General features: G+C 51.3%; 2 protein-coding genes across 6 annotated transcripts in view; one reads left to right on the top strand and one right to left on the bottom strand.

Annotated features, from left to right (window-relative positions):
• Positions 1 to 1,506: 1,506 nt before the first annotated feature.
• Positions 1,507 to 11,209, bottom strand: Spaca9 (sperm acrosome associated 9). Of its 5 annotated transcripts, none has more exons than XM_032902962.1 (5): positions 10,660 to 10,871; positions 5,351 to 5,527; positions 3,042 to 3,244; positions 2,339 to 2,486; positions 1,507 to 1,579 (listed from the first exon to the last, which is right to left on the bottom strand). In XM_032902962.1, the coding sequence occupies exons 1-5, from the start codon at positions 10,750 to 10,752 to the stop codon at positions 1,568 to 1,570; spliced, it is 633 nt and encodes a 210-aa protein (XP_032758853.1). In that variant the 5' UTR covers positions 10,753 to 10,871; the 3' UTR covers positions 1,507 to 1,567. The 5 variants fall into 5 exon arrangements, with proteins under 5 accessions (XP_032758853.1, XP_032758854.1, XP_032758852.1 ...); XM_032902963.1 differs by lacking the exon at positions 10,660 to 10,871 and adding an exon at positions 10,225 to 10,313; XM_032902961.1 differs by lacking the exon at positions 10,660 to 10,871 and adding an exon at positions 11,137 to 11,209 and having other exon boundaries at positions 1,509 to 2,486.
• Positions 10,897 to 12,396, top strand: part of Ak8 (adenylate kinase 8) — a 114,243-nt gene continuing 112,743 nt past the window's right edge. The window contains exon 1 of the mRNA XM_032902964.1: positions 10,897 to 11,044. Coding sequence (XP_032758855.1) covers positions 10,961 to 11,044 — 84 coding nt within the window. The 5' untranslated portion in view covers positions 10,897 to 10,960. The remainder of the gene's footprint in view (positions 11,045 to 12,396) is intronic.

Here is a 12,396-nt window from a genome sequence, read left to right as displayed (position 1 = left end):
AGGAGAGCAGTGCTTCCATCTCTGGTATCACCCTGAGTTTTAAATGCTGTATAGAAAGGCAGCAACAGCTACAACAGAAATTGTACCCTGACCACTTTTGATCTTAGAATGAAATTAATTGGGGTCTCAGAAGTGTTCCCCCTTCCCAGGGCTCCCACATTATCCACGTCTGGATAAGTAGGCAGCCTGAGCCACTGGAGTCCGAGGGCGCTGGACTGATCCTCTTCCTGCCTCAGCTTACACAGTGTTGAAGGGAGAAGAGGATGCGATGCTGTCTGTCAGCCCCCTGGCACGTCACAGGCAGGCGGGCATTTTTTGCACTAGGAAGTTCAGTGTCACCCTTCTTGAGACTGGACCACAAACACATTATGGAGGAGCAGGTTTTGCCAAGACATAACTTAGTTTTATAATCAATCATGGATGAACCATATATGGCTAACTTGGAGTTTAAGGGGGGGGGGTTCCCATCAGTGAAAACAAATCAAAAATTTAAAAAACTTTTTAGTTCAATGGAAGTCACTTCTCAAAAGGTTTAAACTTTCCCACTGTGATCTTAAAAGCATGTCAAACACTCTGAATCAGATGCCATAAGTATGGGCTGCAGGAGAACATGGTACAGTCTCAGTGAATGGAATCAAAGGTTTGCTGTCCTTAGAATGTTCGAAAATGTCAAGGCAGTTGCTTGTGTTTAACTGTGAACAAATAAAGATTTATTGTTTTGCACTCCGCAGTGTTGAGATGGAGTGACTTTGTGCTGGCCTTGGGGGCTTGTGGGTAAAGTGAGATGGTCTAGGCACTGCAATCAGTTTGGGATGGACAGGGGTGGACGGTTAATAGCAGGTACTGGACTTGGGCTGGAGAACAGATAATTCATCTGTCTTAAACTCATGGCCCGACATAAAAGCAATGTGTGGAAGAAGGCCACCTCCAACAACATGGCTACTCTAGTCTGCATCCCAAGTCCTTCTGACGGAACCCAGCAGAAGCTTACCCTGATCCTGGCCAGCTGTGTTTGTAATACGCCATTACCACCATCTGCTTGCCTGGTACCCTGCCCTTCAGGTATTGGGCAGAGGTAAGAGATAACCTTTACATAATTTTGAGATTTCTCCACCATCTAGTCCTACCACTCAGCAAAGGCCTTAGCAGGCAGAAACGGTACAAACTGCATGGCAACGCCTCAGCAAGACATGTCTGGAATTAACTGCACTGCCCAGCTTAACAGCAGCAGACAGTGGTGGCAGTTTTTTGCTTGTCTAAATAGGTCTCTTGTCTGAATAAGTCTCTTGCCAGACAGTTCACCCTTGGAGAAGCCTGCAGGCTGGCTTCAGTAGCCTGAGCCTCCCAGAGGCAGCCCATTCTGAAGGGAAGTGCTTGGTTTGGCTGCAGAGGCCTCTGGTGCTGATCGGAAGGGCCCTTTGCCTGTGTGACCACTACCCAATGTCCTCTGATGTCTTACAAGTACAGGGTTTTTGTCAGGTAAATCCCAGGAAACCAAGCCAGGCAGAGAAGTGGCAGAACATTTTATTCTTGAATGTCTCCCCCCGAGGAAGCAACAGTACAGAAGCTAAGTCGTCCCCTGTGAAGGGAAAAATCAACAGTCAGACCTCACACGTGTCACGCTGAGACGCCAGGAGTATACATGCATCTTACAGTGTGGGTAGACTAGACTGCAATCAAGACCAGGCTGCTGGCTCGCTCAAGAGATACAAAACAATTCTTCTGACTTCTGCCATGCTCTCCCTCTCTCAGCTACAAGAGAGAGCATATATCCCTTATTTTGGTCCAGAGAACTGACACAAGTGAGCTCAGCCTTCTGATCCCCCCACACACCGGTTCATGAGAGACCTCCAGCTCATCCAGTTTGCCCTTGTGGAGACGAGCTAAGCGGCCCCCACCAGCTGGCACTCTACAGAGCCAGAGGCCACAGGGTGGGCAAGAGGCCTGGGCATCAGCACATCCTCCTTCCTCTGGGACATACCCTGCCAACACCATGCTGTTTGGGCAGCTCCATGAGAGGGGATCCTTTCATCAACACGGAGGTCAAGAGGCGGACATTTTAGAAGTGAAGAGCAAGAGAGAGATTCTCAATAGTGTATTGGCCCCCAGTTAGAATATGACCAGCGGAAGCCAAGTACATTGACATCAGTTACAGTTTCCCACCAGGTGGCCTCCAGGGAGGTTTCAGGGAGGCTTTGTTCTTCGAACTAGATTTGAGGCTCTCTTTTGCAAGCTGCCTATACTTGTGTTTTCCTAACCACTTCTGGGTAACCGTGGTCTGGGCAGGACTGGTGGCGGCTGGTGCTGGAGTTTCCAGGTTACCCAGGATCTCACTCACATGCTGCAGCACTTTGCGAGGCAGCTTCTCGGAATGAGCAATCCACTCTTTCATTAGGTCCAGGACTATGGGGATGAGACTGACCACACCTCCATAGTGGTTCCTGGCCTCATCACAGCTGAGGTGGTTCACCACATCATGCGGGTACCTGCAGGACAGTGAGCAGGCGGTGAGACCTACTGAGGGGACTCGACTGCACGGACTAGAGGTGTAAGAACCAGGCACACAAACTCAGGCTCAGTCTTCATGGTTCTGATTCAGAAAGTTCAAGGCCAAGAGCCCTAGGTACTTGTGGTATGGATGACAAGAGCTGTCAACCACCAAGACCAGGTGCTGGAGAACCCCGTTACCTTTGTAAAATGCTGGCTACTACCTCAAACCCTTCTCACCCTAACATCTTAAGAGCCCATGGAAATGGGATTCCTGGCACTCCCGATTCCTCAGTGTCACAAAGGACTCCCAGGAGATAAAAACTGCACTGTCCCTTCTGTAGTCAACTTCTCCCTAGTCTAGAGTTCTAAGTCCTAGGAGACATTTTTTTCTTCCTCCTGTGTCTGTGACCCAGTTTAGGTCAGTTTGATTAAGTCAGTGACTCCAGTAGGTAATTGGGGCCTAAGACTTGTATGAACCTATGCCAGCGAGGTAGAGCAGGCTCATAGGTCCCTGTCCTCTCAGCAGAGACTCTGCCCTGTGACGGACTTACTTTGCTCTGAGGATGCTCAAGTCATTGCTCTGGCTAACCAGGGTTTTGCATTTCTCGAGAAGGCTGTTGGTGACAGGGGTGCCGGAGTGCAAGGCCTCAAAGTGCTGGCACAGCTTGTTGAGCTCCGAGCAGATGTCCATGAACATGAGCAGAATCCGCCGGTCGGTGGAGTTATTGCAGTAATGTTCCATGTAGCTCTGCACCTGCAGAGGCCATCATGTCAGGAGCTAGAGAGACAGAGGACACTGCCCCAGGCTTTCCGTGACCATGGGCTTGATGCTGACACAAAGCATTTGAATGACAAAGCATTTGTCATGGTATACAGCTAATGCCTGTGTTCCAAGCACCATTACAAAACCATACTTTCTTAAGTCTAACCTCCCTTTCTCATCACCCAAGTCCTCCACACTAGGTAGGGACATTTCCTGACTTCATTTAATACACTCCCTAAATGCTAGAGGTCCGGACAAGTGAAAAGGACCTGCTTGGGTGCCATCAGAAGTAGCCCGACTGACTTGCCTCCTCACACAGTCCCTGGGCTCCACCACCCTGCTCACCCAAACCACTGAGGAGGAGAAGGAGCAAGAAACCTTTGGGCTGGTTGTACTACACTCTAGAGTTAGAAAAAAGGTCTGCTACAGACCTGACTGGGAAGATGACTATCCGCAGGCCAATGCCGTGTGCTCTCTACCCCAATCCAGATTCAGAGACCAAATACTGTGTGTGTGTGTGTGTGTGTGTGTGTGTGTGTGTGTGTGTGTGTGTGTGTGTGTACACGATTGGTGGGGAGTAGTACAAGTTCATACCATACCTAGAAGAGCAAGTACTCCTGAAGACCCGCCATGTGGCTATGTAGGTAGCATGGGGTTCTCGCCTAAAGGAGCCACACAACCTGTCGAGAACACTAATTCTCTGATCTGCTTTTCCACTTGCTTCCTTGGCTGGGATAGGGACCCCTTATGGGTCTTTTGCCAGTTGCTTGGGATCACCTGGGGACTTGGCACAGGCCAGGTGAGCTGAGTGGTCTCATTTGAGGGAGGGGCTGCCTCAGCTGCAGGACTGAGGGATGGTTTGATCACTTCACAGCCAGCTGGACTCTCTAGAGTAACGAAAGGGGCCCGGCTACTTCCCCCACCCTCCAAACTGTCTGTCTAGACAGGGCTGTTGTTTTTTAGTGATCTGAAGGGACCCCTCCCAAGCTTGAAAGAGGCAGGGGTTTCCAACAGCTCACCTGTCCAGGCACCTGGGGCGGGGCTGCTTCACAGTGTGACCACAACACAGTGGCATCCTTGGCTTCCCCGGGTGTTCAAGAACCACCCCTTCTGGGCCTGTGGTGGGAAGCCCCTCCTTGCGGGTGCTTGGGTATACTTGGGCCACTATTAGAGTCTGAAAACCTGCCCCATGCCTTTGGAAGGCTGAGCTGTTGGGGGAGTGTAAGCGACTGCCTTTTCAGTAGTTCAGGGGCATAAGCATGGAAAAGTGGACCACGGGGATGGCTAAGTAGCTGTAGATTCTGGCTGTGGGAATGGATTTTCCTCATGTCAGCATTTTTCACATAAAACACAGAAAGTATTTACAAAATTTAGAAAAAGAACATTGAAGAGAGCCTTGGGCAAAGGTCACTTGTTTTCCCTGGTCTCCTCTCGGTCTTCTTTCTCCTGAGTACTCAGAGCCTGAACCACACCCATTTCCAGCCCCTTTTAAGTCCTACAGGGGAGCTTGACTCCTTGGTGGTAGCCTCAAAATTTTAGTTCTAGGGTCTAGCCTGTGTATGTGTTCTTAGCTGCCCTGCGGGCTGGGGCCCCTAACATCCAGGAAGGCCTCCACCCCCTACCCGCCACTGAGTGAACTTGGACAATAGCTCCCCCTAAAAGAAATGGGTTAATAAAAGTCTGCAAAGCTTCTACCAGTGAGCTGGGCCAGTTGCCAGTTCATGGCAGAATCTATTGAGAAGGACCAGTACCTACCACTCATTGACAAATCCACGCTGCTCAGTCCAGGTGTAGCAGGTGACACCAGACACTGAGTGCTTAGTGAGTCACTGGCTCAAGGCTCAGGGCTCAGGGGGGCAGGCGGATAGGCCCAAGCTGTCTGAGTCTCGAGCCCTACTTTAATCACTGTTATGTGCCTGATAGGTGGGGATAACCAAGGGACTCTCTTCGTCAGGTAGAATCCGAGTCTGCATTCCAGCTCACACACACCTGTTCTCTCTCGGGCTCCACTGTTCCTATCTCGGGTGGAGGCGAGGCTGGGGAGAAGACACGCAAACACGCAGGCACGCACGCACGCACACATTTGCCGGGCATCACCTGCTCGATACTGGAGATGGGCCGGATTTTGTCGTGGGCATTCTCCCGGCAGTGCTCCAGAGCAGCAATGAAGGTGAACTGTTGCTGCTGAAAGAGTTTGTACTTCTGCTCGATGCTGCGGAGGGACTCTTTCACCTCGTTCATTGTTGCTGTTAGGTCCCACAGGACAGGAAGGGTCTGTTGGGAGGAGAGGAGAGCCTTGAAGCCCGAGAGGCCAGATTCTCCATCAGCTTTGGACGGGAGCATACTCCCAAGCTTTGTGTCGCTACTTTGCGGAAAAGGAAGCAGGGCCTGGAAGCGACATGCTTGTTCTAGGTCCTTCAAGCTGTCCGCCACAGCACTAAGTCTGACCCTTATCTATTTACCCTCCCAGGACACAGTCTGCCATGAGTTGTGGCTTCCTTCACCCGGGAACAGCTTCTGTGGTCCTCAGTGTCTCCAGATCACAGGGTATACCTGCATACACATCACACCGTCTTGAGTGTGTGTGTACAGAGCATCCGGGACCTCTCTGTGCAGAACCAGGGAATCAAAGACATGCGACAAGACCCCCAAACCAGCAACATAGCAGTTTTTAAAAAGTGTCTAATACACTGAAGTTGCTGAAAGTCTGGGGATTCTTCCTGTGAGAAAACCAGGATAAAGAAAGAGTTAGCGCTTGGCTGTTCTGAGTGACTCTCCCTCTCTTTTCTCTCCCCCTTTCTCCCCCCTCCCCCCACCTCAGGTTTTCAGGTTTCCAGGGTGAGTATGGGTATAGACTCTTCTCCTGTCTTATGCTAATTACCTATTTCCTGCATCACCTGACTAGTAAAGCCATCTGTAGGAGGTGCATTGATGTGATGCTGGGTGTCCTCAAACAATGAGAATCCCCCCCTGAGCAGACATGACAGGGGTGCCCTACTCCATGCTGTCACTGACCTCTGACAAAATGCTTATAGTCTCTAGGAAATGTCAGTGCTAGAAGGGACCTCAGCCCCTATCCTGTAACTTCCAGAAGGTATTTGGAGACCTAGAGTTAAGGGAGACCCAGTGAATTTGTGCCATCGATCCCAAGGTCCCAGGCTTCCCAACGTCTAAACAGCATCTTCACTACCCACCACCCCTCCATGGGTACACACAGAGCCCAGGCTCCAGCATGCCAGCCTGCATCACATGATCCAAGGCCATTCCAAGATGCCTGAAGTAGAAGGGGCCAGCCACGCCAGGAAAAACATAAGGAAGGCACATTAAAGAAAGTATATCGGTGGCTTCCTAATGGGGACACTGAAGGTGGGAATCCACCTCTGTGTCAAAGTAAATGGTAGCCAGAGAATGTAAGAACTGAGAAGAGACCAGACATGGCCTCTATGGATGCTGGTCTGCACATCAGAGAGCTTGGAGATGACTACAGGAGACCCTATAGAGACCCAGGGTTGTTCCAAACAGCACTGTGCTAAACCAAGCGAGGGCCTTATATACTTAACAGAACGTGCACCACGTCTGCCAACAGCTGGGCGTAGCTGCAGCCCTGGTGGGCTTGGTGCAGGTCAGCCCCCTGGAGCCAGGGTAGGCTGCCCCTCCCTCCGTCCCTCTCCAGCCTTCCTGTACTTAGCCTTCTGCCTGCCGTGGACACAGGGTGAGGATGAGGTAGGGATTTGCCCTTGGCCTCTTCCTCACGGGGCAGAACTGCTCACTTGGACACAGTGGTTTTCTCTTGTTCCTTCCCTGAATTCTGACACGCCAGGGAGGGTTGAAGATGAAGGGTTAAGGAAGACAAAATTTAAGGGTTGGGTGCCAAAAAAAACCTCAGCATCCATTCAAGAGAGTAAAGAAATACTTAAAAAAAAAAAAAAAGTCCACAAGAGCAAAATGACAGAATTTTAGAGAATTACTGTGCCTTCCCCTACCTACCAGAGCCTGTGGCAAAAATCTGAGTAAGAAAAATCTGTAATAATGTTTGTCTTTATTAAGTGTTGATAGCTTATTCTATTTTTGGTTGTGAGCCTAGCCTTTAACGGCTGAGCCATCTCTCCAGCCCTGATAGCTTATTCTAAGTGGATTTTTTGCCACTCATTTTGAATTTTGAACAATAGTGCATTGACGTATCTATTTTGACTGTTGAGATCCATTCAGAGACCAGTGTTCTGCCTTGCTCTAGCTTGAGGCCTACAAATGACTCAAGCCGTAACCTAGGAAAGTCTGAGATGCCCAGTGCTGGGTCTCTAGGAGACAGGGAATGTGCCTTGCTGGCCCGGCCTCTGCCGATGCTGCTCAGTGTTGTGGTTGGTGCTACCATCGCGGCCATTGTGTAACCCCCAGTCCCAGGTACAGATCCCCTTATCCTGTTCAACCCTGACTACTGACCTCAGACGACAATAGTCTGAGCATGTCCCCTGACACACAGGAAGAGGCAGCAATAGCCACCCGAGTCTTGGGGTGGGCATACCCTGAGGTGACAGCTGCGAAGAAGGTGGAGACCTCAGAGCCCAGAGCTATGTTTACCCAGCATCCAGGCAATGGGGGATACCGCAAAGGAGTGTTGAGTGACTCAAGAGAAGCAGGGGCTGCTCAGAGCTTCTCTCTCTTGATGGACGGGCTGAACCCCAAGCTTGAAAAGAAGGGGAGCAGGTGGGTGGAGTACTCAGGACAAGGGACCCCTGGTCAAGCCAGTTACTCAGAACTGCTGAAGGCATCTAAGGCAGGGGTGGGGACAGCACCCTCACCCTTCCTGCCCTGTGCCTCATGTAGTTGGGTGCTAGGCTCGACAGTAATGGACAAGGTATGTGAGGCCCTGCCTCGGATGAACTCGACTGCATTGGAGGCGGTCAAGGCAGAGCTCAGAGAAGGCAGGGATGGATACACAAAAAACAGAGCCATGCAGTCAACCAGAGGAGCATCTACAGGGCAGATGCTTGCAGACATCTGCAAGACACTGGTTTGATGACGGAGTTAGAAGAGCCTTTCACTCTACGGTGTTTTAGGGACGACTTGGGCATGCAGCATCTCAATCCCTGGCCATAGCTCAGGACAAGGGACCACAATAACCACAAAGGATGACCTGAGGGTGAAGCTAAAACCACAGGGTAGTGGACCAGCTAAGATTTGTCACTTCCCTGTTTGGTTCAGTGTGGCTCTCTGATTAGTCTCTCTCTCTCTCTTATATCCCTTAGAGACAAGATGACAGACATCAGGGTGGCTGTGGCTGCTGGGGAACAGGTGGATGGCTCTAGCAAGGATCTGAAAAGTTACCCAGCCACTTCTGGGGTCCTCCACTAGCTGGGCTCGGGACCTCACTTCCTATCCCAGAGCAATGAGAAGTAGCTTTCACAGGGCTCACTGCAGTGGGCTCAGCCCATCCTCTGGGCTTCCAGGTTCTCCAAGGAAGCCGTGCTAACTGGCTTGCTGTGCCCCATGAGCTCCCTAGAGCAAACCTGACTCAGTTCTTGATCCTAGCAACTTGTGACATGAACATGTCAGGGATGTCACAGAAGGGGATGTAACTAGCTATCCAAAGTGATTGGCCCCTGACCACAGGCCTCTGCAGCCAAATTAGAGTAGATGAAAGACCAGGAAGCAAGCTCTGTTCTCTCTGGGGGGAGAAGGGAGGGAAAGGTGATTACCCCATAGGTTTGAGGCTTTAATTGATTTGTATTTTTCCAGGCTGCTCAAGAAGATTAGATCATGGTATGAAAAGCGCCTAGGGCTTAAAATAAATGAGGAGAGACGAAAGCCACTTCAAAAATGTCCAGGAAGCACACTGAACCCCCCAGTGCAAGCTGCAGGCTTCTTTGTTGAGGAGGCCTTATCTTTGCTTCCCCAGCTGACAAGTCTACCAAGGCCTGAGGCCTCTGAGGAAGCAGGTCATGGGGATGCGGGGCTGCACGCTGCCGGCTTTATATGGGCAGGTGTCACAATCCCAGGTCAGGACTCCAGCTTCTAGCCTTGAGGCTCCCTCTGATTTCATTCTCAGCCCCTGGGCAAGGCTTTTCCCCTTTGCTAGGCCTCAGTCTCTGTTTTTTTATAAAAGGAGGGAGTTTGGATGGAAACTCTTCACACTCTTGAAAGCTTCCTCTCTGCCCAGCGCTGGTGAGGAAAGAGATCCAGAAAGGGTAAATGACTTGCCCAAAGTCACCCAGCTAACTCCTCCGGCCTGTCTTAATCTGCCGTGTCTTGTCTGTATTCCGAGTAGAAAGGTTTTCATTGGACTGACACTGCCTGGTGCTATGGCCCCAGGAGCTCCTGAAAGCCCAACTTGGTACTTGGCCCATGTAAACAAACCGTAGGAGCTGCAGTGACTCAGCTCTGAGCACTTGCTGCGCTCCCAGAAGACCTGGGTTTAGTTCTCAGCACTAGATCTATATCGGCTCGCTGCCCGCAACTCCAGCTTCAGGGTTCCAAACTCCCTTTCCAGCCTCGGCTCTTCCTCTGTCCCACCGGTATACACATAAATAAATAAAAATAAAACTTGTGAGACAGGAGCTCCTGTTGTCTAAAGTGACTGAGGTGAGGTTAAGTAAGATCAGTCTAACGGTTAAGTGAGATTTATCACTATGTGCCCACACTGTCCACTTCCTATAGGCCAGTTACTTAGGTTAGTCGTGGGAGGAATGTTTAAGTTGTTCCCCATTGCTCAGGGTAGAAACTAGGCCCGCCCACGGCAAATTTGTCAAACTCACAACATCTAGACACAAGTTGGGCTGTGGCTGTCCCTGTAGGTTGTGCGCACCTCCCTCTGGGTTAGTACACAATGCCTTCTCCACGCTGCCTGCCACCCTTGTCCCTTCCACAGCAACGTGCAGCTCTCCTCCCTCTAGGTCAGGAAACCGCCACCTCTTTCTCCCTGACTCCCCTAGTGTTTTCCACCCAGTTATGGACGGCGCCGCAGCCCCCTTTACCCTGGTTTGACTTGGACTGGCCTTCGCCTCACAGACTGCCCAGAAGCTTGCAGTGCCTCCGTGGGTGTGTGGGCCCCCGGAGGGCGAGAAAGCCCTCCCAAGGTCTCAGGAAATGGGCGTGGGCGGGGTCGAGGCCCTAGAGACCAGGAGGGCTTGGCCGATTGTGACCACAGGTGCTATGGCAATCCGGTCACATGGCTCGGCTGGCTGCCCAAACCAGGAGATCCGCCCAGTTCCCCCCAAACTCCCGAGACTTGGGCGCATATGACTTTTGTTCCTTTAGACACCGGTCCCACGTCTGCCCCAGCGTCTTTCGTTTAAAATAGGGAAACTAAGATCCAGGAAGCAGGGTCAGCTTCTAGCACCCAGATCCACACAATGGCTACACCAGAAGCTGGGCTTGTTTCTGTGATCCAATCCCTCTCAGGTCCCCACCTCCTCGCCCCCCTGGAGACGTTCACACAGGGGGGCTCCTCGGGACGACTTTGAATCTCTGCTCTGTGCCCTCTCTCGGCGTCCTAGAGCCATTGCGCAGTGGTCCCACGGGCGTTCTGGGGTTTTGTGTTGTAGCCCGACCGGTGCTCCTCTGCCCCGGAGAAGGAGAACCTGCTGCAGGTCAGGAACGCGGTGTATGGAACCCGGGACCAGGACTCGCCACAGCAGAGGCGCTCACCGATGACGCATAGCTTGGCGTCCTAGCAACGCTGTTACTAAGGAGCGGCTCGTTGTCCGAAACATGGATGCTACCTCGGCCCCGCACCGCATCCCCCCAGAAATGCCTCAGTACGGGGAAGACTACCACATCTTCGAGATGATGCAGGTGACCAGGCACCTGAGGATAGATAGGGTGTACAGCTACCGGGCCGGGCCGGCAGAACAGTCTAGGGGAATCCATTTCTTCAGTTTCCCTACCTGTGAAATCCCGCAGTAGTCTCCAGGGCCTCCTCTAGAATTGTGTGGGAAACCACCTCAGCAGGTTCCCGAGGCCTGAGTCTTAACTAAGATGGGCCCTCGAAGCCCTAACAAGCTAGGTTCACCCACCTCACCCCAAGATCAGTTAAAGAGATAAGTAACGGTTAAAAAAAAATCAGAGCGGGGTTGGGGGATTTAGCTCAGTGGTAGAGCGCTTGCCTAGGAAGCGCAAGGCTCTGGGTTCGGTCCCCAGCTCCAGAAAAAAAAAAAAAAAAAAAAAAAAAAAAAAAAAAAAAAAACCAAAAAAGGGTTGGGATTTAGCTCAGCGGTAGAGCACTTGCCTAGCAAGCGCAAGGCCCTGGGTTCGGTCCCCAGCTCCGAAAAAAAGAAAAAAGAAAAAAAAAAAATCAGAGCAAGATTTATTCCTTGTGACCACAACAGGAGGAGGAACACACACAAGAAGTCCGGTGATCTGCCCCCCGGGTGTAGTTTTGGGGTCCGGAATGAGGATTATGAGGTGCATAACTAAGCAAGCCTTGTTAAGTGTAGTCCCACACATCACTGACCCATATTTGTCTCCGCTCCACTCCCTCCTGCAAAGTGGTCTGCCCAGTTGTAGGAACTCTGTGGAGTGTCTTCCCTGGAGACCAGCTCCTTCTCCTGGAGCCCTGGGTAATTCCAGTTCGCAGGAACCATGGCCTCAGCTGTTGGCCAAAGGGACACATGTTTTGTCTCACGGGGGTGTCTTTGACCCTGTTAGGACAAGTAGACGACTGTTTAAATTTTAGATGGCATTCCTTTTCCAGGTGGTCCCCCAAAGGGCAGCAGTATTTTCTACATAGCCTCCATCCTCAGAACTGAGCTTTTGAAAGCCCTCCTCTCTCATCCCTTATTGTATCTCCTACCCTGTCCTGGTTCCCAGCCAACTGTGGCCTTTGGCCAAACCAGATCCCCTCCTAGGTGTGATCCAGCTTTCGACTTGTGCTCTCCAGAGGTGAAAATGTCTTGTAGGGGCTAGACGGATGCGCTCTTTACCACTCGATGGTTCTGAGGGCCACAGGTTTTTTTTTTTTTTTTTTTTTTTTTTTTCCGAGCTGGGGACCGAACCCAGGGGCTTGCTAGGCAAGTGCTCTACCACTGAGCTAAATCCCCAACCCCGCCACAGGTATTTTTAGATTTTACACACACACACACACACACACACACACACACACACACACACACACACACACACACACACACACAGAGAGAGAGAGAGAG

This window comes from Rattus rattus, chromosome 5, assembly GCF_011064425.1.
Source record: "Rattus rattus isolate New Zealand chromosome 5, Rrattus_CSIRO_v1, whole genome shotgun sequence".
Taxonomy (NCBI): domain Eukaryota; kingdom Metazoa; phylum Chordata; class Mammalia; order Rodentia; family Muridae; genus Rattus; species Rattus rattus.
Note: the sequence above shows the minus strand (reverse complement) of the source record. Positions and strands in the feature narration are given on the sequence as shown.

Coding starts and splice junctions, on each gene's coding strand:
- Spaca9 (XM_032902959.1), bottom strand. CDS start 10,752: ATGGCTCTAGGACGCCGAGAGAGGGCACAGAGCAGAGATTCAAAGTCG. Junction 5,528..10,659: donor GTCTCCAGGGGGGCGAGGAG/GTGGGGACCTGA, acceptor TCCTCCCAACAG/ACCCTTCCTGTCCTGTGGGA. Junction 3,245..5,350: donor CCATCTCCAGTATCGAGCAG/GTGATGCCCGGC, acceptor TGGCCTCTGCAG/GTGCAGAGCTACATGGAACA.